This window comes from Aedes aegypti, chromosome 3, assembly GCF_002204515.2.
Source record: "Aedes aegypti strain LVP_AGWG chromosome 3, AaegL5.0 Primary Assembly, whole genome shotgun sequence".
Lineage (NCBI taxonomy): Eukaryota > Metazoa > Arthropoda > Insecta > Diptera > Culicidae > Aedes > Aedes aegypti.
The window spans coordinates 21458532-21464824 of record NC_035109.1 but is presented as its reverse complement, the minus strand read 5'-3'; the positions used below and the strand labels follow the sequence as shown (position 1 = coordinate 21464824).

The following is a 6293-nucleotide window of genomic DNA, read 5'->3' as shown; positions in this document are numbered from 1 at the left end:
CCGGAATACTCCAAACGTTCTTTAAAACATCCTATTGATACGTGCGAAAGTTCAGTGAACATGGTAGATTATATAACTTCACCCAGTTTAGTAAGAAATACTACTGGAATAAAAGTAGACATGAAATTCAGATTTCCAGGGTAATTTGGAGGGCCTGGAATACCTCAATCGTTTCTTGAAGTAGCCTTTTGTTCATTGGTTCCTTTTTTTACAGCTTTTTTTGTACTGCGGTCATATATGACCGCGCCGGCCCCAAAGGGTTAAACAAGTAAAAATGGCATATTTTAAGTGATTTCTATCATATAAACTTCAAAAGGGCGTAACTCAAAATTCTGACTAAGGATTTTTTTCAAAATCGGTCCAGAGGTGCAGAACAACGTTAGGAATCAACTGCTGACTGCCGTTTGAATGGTATATTTTATGTGATAATAACAGTAATTGGAGCACCGTGGATGTTTCACCGAAACTTTACACATCCCATACTTTTTTGTCCTAAGTTGTCCCAGGCTAAAATTTGTTTCCAAGGGTACTTTGAGATGTAAACTAAAGGATCGTGAATAATTTAGCTGCACAAATTTGCACTTTTTTGATATAGGGCTTTTTGAATGTTTTCAATATTTTTAACCATTTTGTATTGAAAACAGCTAAAAAATAATTCAGAGGATGACTGAATATCGCTAAATCATTCATATCATCGTTTCTCTGTTAGTTATAATATTTTTAAAGGTTTGCACAACGTTAATCGCATAAATGGCGTATATACATCATTAGTAACAAAACTTATTATTTCGCTATAAAACAACAACAAAAATTAAAACATCAAATTTGTATCACAAAACTTATTCATAAGTTTAGACATTAGATGGAAAACATATTTTTGGCCGCCAGTCTGTATGGAAACCGCCCATAATGGGTGGGGGGCGTGCCGTGTCTTCTCTTGAGCCCCTCGCTATCATGTACTTCGTCTTTGATACATTGATGTTCAGTCCGTTCATAGCTTCAGCCCTTAGTCGGATGTACGTATCCGCCATCGTCTCAAAGTTGCGTGCAACAATATCAATGTCGTCGGCGAAACCAAGTAACTGAACGGACTTTCTGAAAATCGTGCCACTCGTGTCTATCCCGCTCTTCTTATCACACCCTCTAAAGCAATGTTGAACAGTAAACACGAACGGCCATCACCTTGCCGTAACCCTCTGTGAGATTCGAAGGGACTCGAGAGTGTTCCTGATACTCGGACTACGCACATCACTCGCTCCATCGTCGCCTTGATCAATCTTATCAGTTTGTCCGGGAAACCGGACTGAGGATGTAACTTCTACTTAAAAAGAGGGCAGCAACTCACCGACGCCCTTATAGATGCCAAAGAGTTGGATGATAGGAAGGGTAATGGTCTAGGATTCACTATAAGCGAGTGATGTGACCGAATTAAAATTTGATGTATGTGTAGTTTAGTATATTTTTTGTAATTTGGTGTTAGTGTGAATGTAACCCTTCTATCATCCTTGTGAGTGACGCAGCTAAGAAAGTTAATGTCACTCCATGCGCGTTTGTCATCCAGGGATGAGCTTTGGTTTAAGCGCCATTAAGGACTGTTCATTTTATAAAGTGGACACCTTGTGCATGCTGTATCTTTCTTATTAATCAATGAAATTTCAATCGGTTTTTTGCACATCGTTCGACTAGTATTGTACAATGTTGTGATAATAAAAATTCTCCAAAATAATTAAATTTCACACGAATATGGAACAACGATTAGATCGGTCGATTTTTTGAGGTTATCAAAATCAATGATTGTAAGAAATTGGCTGGAAAATTCGATAATTTATATTTTCTATTTTCAAAAAAGGCTTGTTCTTCGAAAGCATCATCAATCAGAAGCCTGATGGAAAAAATCAAGTTATTTTTGGAGCAACAATTTTACAGATATAATAAAATCAATTTTCCCGTATATTTTTTAAAGAAATTTTTTTTAAATTTGATGGGAATTGATATGAGTAGAATTTTTTGTGTAAAAGTACGTCCTGACGGAAGTCCTAATATAGTATTAATATGAAAAATAACTTACGCCTTCATAGAGTTACTTAGTAAGTCCCCACGTCACATTCAAAGCACAACAGAAACACAATTGTTTTATTCTTAGAAGACCTATCAAAGTACATTGACAATCATCAAAATTGGCAGCACTGCTGTAATAAAATCGATTTTATTTTCCACATATTATTTTCATAATATGTTATTCTGAGATTACCAATTGAAAAATTCGGAGAAAACTGTTTACAATTTGCTGTAGATCGATAAATATGCGTACATGATTTTAAAAGTATGAGACTTTTTAGTAAAACTACCATAAACAGTAAAATTTATACTTAAGACTGTAGTTTAATCTCACGATTTAGCTTTCGTTTATACTATTATAGTTTCTTTAGTAATCCAAACTAGTTTTGAACACGCTTTTTACTTTTCTCTTTTGCTGGGAGTGAAAGGATGGTTGAACGATTTTATCAATAAATAAAAAAGATATAGCATAAACAAAGTGTCCACTTTATAAAATGAACAATCCTTACTCGCTTTCTGAAACGAGAAGAAAACTTTTCCTCACCATAATCATTTGTCTTAAGGTCCAGTAAAGAATTCGTTTCCACAAGAAACTCAATTATTTTGTTGGGAAATTGAATCCACATCATCTGGACGGTTTTGTATCTTAATAGAGCAATGGCATGGTTTTTCCGTTGTTGAAAGCGTCAAAACACACACAATATGAAGAGCAGATTATTCTGGTTTGAAATATTCCACTTTGCGTAGCACAATGATCAATATTCAATGCTGTTTTTACACTTTAATTAGTTTTTATCTGTAACTATTGTCAAAACGCATTGAACAGCACCATCAAATCACTCAGCTATAACTGATATGCTTTATCATCTTAGTGTATCACAAACGAAAAAAAAAAAAAACTATCCGGGTGGCGAACCGTTAGTGAAATTATTTATATGCAATATGCAATGAATTAATATGCAGAAGGCCACACATCTTCAGATATAATCCTTCAAGAGAAAAAAAAAAAAAAACACTTTTATCACTTCGGATCATCAAATTCACAATTTTCAATTCAAGAATCAAAACTGTAACTCACTTATGATTTCTCTGAAAATTTAATCAAAATCTATAAAACAATTTTCGTAATTTTTCCGTCATCAATTTCCAGACATTAAGAATGGCTTCCGCTTGAACTCACCGATCGAATGTTCTTATTTTAATTTCGGATCATTTCCATTTAGCTCGCAAAGCTACCAATAAGCTCACCGTCAGCTACTCACTCAACTCCTCACATGGTGCCTCGTAGTTGAAGTAGGTAGGGATTGTAGGGTAAAATGGTTCAAAATGGCATATTAGCATTTCCCAAATTTCCCAAAATACCTCATCCATGTAGAATGGCATTTAGTATGGAAATCGAAGAGTCAGCCACCAAGCGTCCCCATGAGTTTGCTCTGGAAACGCTTATTCGTCAATAAAATCATCAAAAAAAAATAAAACCATACGACGCAAAAATTGAAAAATTGTTGAATTTCATCGGGAAATCAGGGGAAAATCTATGAGTTTATGTTTTAAGGTTGTAGCGGTAAAAGCTTAAGCAAAAATGTTTTTGACTCGTTTGGAAAAGCAAACTAAATGAAACGTTCTAGGAATGAACTAAAGAGTCGAGTCATTTTACCACATCAGTGCGTATTAGGTCATGTTCCTCTTCCTACTATTGTATAGTCTGACGATCACGCTCTCGCAGTGCTGCAGGGCAGCGGGGTAGTGCAGTGCTTACAGTTACGGTCATTATTGATGTATAGGATGGACGAAGCGCAGTTCTATTCCCAACGGGAGACGCACTCAATTGCTACCGTCCAGAGAAAGGGGTTGCGATCGACACTCGTCAGTCGTGTATTAACCAAAGCCATGGGAACATCGCGCTTCAAATTTGTTCTACTGCTTGTGGCCGGTTTGTTCTTGCTAGCCCTGCAAACTCTTGCCGCCGTGATTGACAGTCGCGTCGATCAATACGCACTCGGAATTAGTGGTAGTGATAACAGTGATTCGTGCAAATTACCAGACGGTTTGCTGGAGGAGATCAAAGGCTATCAGCCGATTGTGGACAAAATCGTAGCGAAGATCGTTGATGGCGAATTCGCGGGTCAGACGTGGCAAAGTTTGGCAGATTTGGTGGACACTTTCGGTGCTCGACCAGCGGGATCCGATCAGCTGGAGAAGGCAATTGATTATGTGCTGGAGAACATGAAGCAAGATGGGCTGGAGAATGTGCACACGGAGAACGCTACGGTTCCGCATTGGGTGCGAGGGTTTGAAAGCGCGCAGCTTGTGGCACCATTCAAGAAGAACTTGGCTCTGCTGGGTTTGGGCGGAACGGTTGGGACTCCACGGGGCGGAATCATAGCAGATGTGGTTGCAGTAGAATCTTTCGAAGAGTTCAAACAACTCACTCCCGATGAGGTGAAAGGGAAAATCGTGGTGTTTGTCCCGAAGTGGGAAGGGTACGGCAAGACAGTGGTCTATCGAGGACATGGAGCTTCGGTGGCTTCGAAGAAAGGCGCCGTGGCATGTTTGATCCGATCAATCACGCCCTTCTCAATTGGTTCTCCGCACACCGGTTGGCAGAGTTACGAAGATGGCGTTAAAAAGATCCCAACGGCGTGTATCACGGTGGAAGACGCGGAAATGATTTTGAGGAAGTATCGTAAGGGAGAGAAGATGACAATTCATCTGGAAATGGAGGATCGAAACTTTGACCCTTTTGTGTCTCGCAATACGATCGCGGAACTCCAAGGTACGACGTATACGAATACATCGGTGGTGGTCGTGTCCGGTCATTTGGACAGCTGGGATGTGGGAGTGGGGGCGATGGATGATGGAGGTGGTGCTATGATTTCATGGAAAGCATTGACCTATCTGAAAGCGATGGGGCTGCGAGCAAAGCGAACGATTAGGGCTATTCTATGGACCGGAGAAGAAGAAGGCCTGCTGGGAGGCCAAGCTTATAAGGAAGCCCACCTGGAGAATGAGAGAAAAGAATTCAACTTTTTCTTCGAGTCGGACATGGGAACATTTGAACCTAGGGGTTTGGATTTCACCGGGAACAAAGAAGCAGAATGCATTTTCCGGGAAGTGGTCAAGTGAGTAATTGTACTCAATTGAGATGTTTTCAATTGTTCTTATTGATTGTTTTCGTTCTACCGATAGGCTCATGACTGCGCTGAATGCAACTGAATTTGGCACGCCTGCCGATGGTGGACCTGATATAAGCCATTGGACTAGCAGGGGATTCCCCGGCGCTTCGCTGTTGAACAAAAATGAAAAGTATTTCTGGTAGGAAACACTTAATGTGCTAAAATCAACGAAAAAGCTAGAATCAATTTGATTTGTTACAGGTTTCATCATTCTGCCGGGGACACAATGGCCGTTGAAGATCCGAAGAGTTTGGATAAGTGTGCGGCAATTTGGGCGGCTGCAGCATATGTGATTGCCGATTTGAGTGTATCAATGCCAAAAGATGTAGAATAAATTTTGATGTCCGTGCTAAGCATCACAAATAAATATGTAAGAAACAAAATTGTTTTGGTTTTTAAAATTTTGTGAACTACCGTAGAACTTGTAAGTGTGCGTCAACCTGGACTATATCTAACAATTAAATTCACGTTGTTCAGTTGAGCAAAAACGAATTCGAGGATAAACATTACAAGTATGTATAGCCTTCTACGTCAACAGTATTTTAATTAAAATAAACGGCATGTAAAACTTTTATTCAAATTGAAAAAAATAAGTTTTTTGCTTTTAGAAAACGCTTCCAACCAGTCTAATCCAAGATACCCATTCAATATATTTTTTGAGAAATTATCACAAATTTTCGAGTGATTACTTACGGTACAATCAACTCGATATAGAAGGAGTCATTAAGTTCTTCTTCTTCTTCTTCATGACATGACGTCCTCACTTGGATAGAGCCTGCTTCTCAGCTTAGTGTTCAATGAGCACTTCCACAATTATTAACTCAGAGTTTTCTTTGCCAAAGTTTCCATTTTCGCATTCGTATATCGTGTGGCATGTAGATCATACTCTATGCCCAGGGAAGTCAAGGAAATTTCCATTACGGAAAGATTCTGGACCGACCGGGAATTGAACCCAGACACCTTCAGCATGGCTTTGCTTTGTAGCCGTGGACTCTAACCACTAGGCTAAGGAAGGCCCCAATTAAGTTTTAGAACATAAAATCAGTGCGACTGCTCTTC

The 6293-nt window shown here is 39.0% G+C and overlaps 1 protein-coding gene across 1 annotated transcript; it reads left to right on the top strand.

The window, feature by feature from the left end:
- The first annotated feature begins 3782 nt into the window (after positions 1-3782).
- LOC5575111 (carboxypeptidase Q) lies at positions 3783-5617 on the top strand. The gene is made up of 3 exons (XM_001661783.2): positions 3783-5180; positions 5248-5373; positions 5436-5617. The coding sequence occupies exons 1-3, from the start codon at positions 3835-3837 to the stop codon at positions 5566-5568; spliced, it is 1605 nt and encodes a 534-aa protein (XP_001661833.2). The 5' UTR covers positions 3783-3834; the 3' UTR covers positions 5569-5617.
- The last annotated feature ends 676 nt before the right edge of the window (positions 5618-6293 follow it).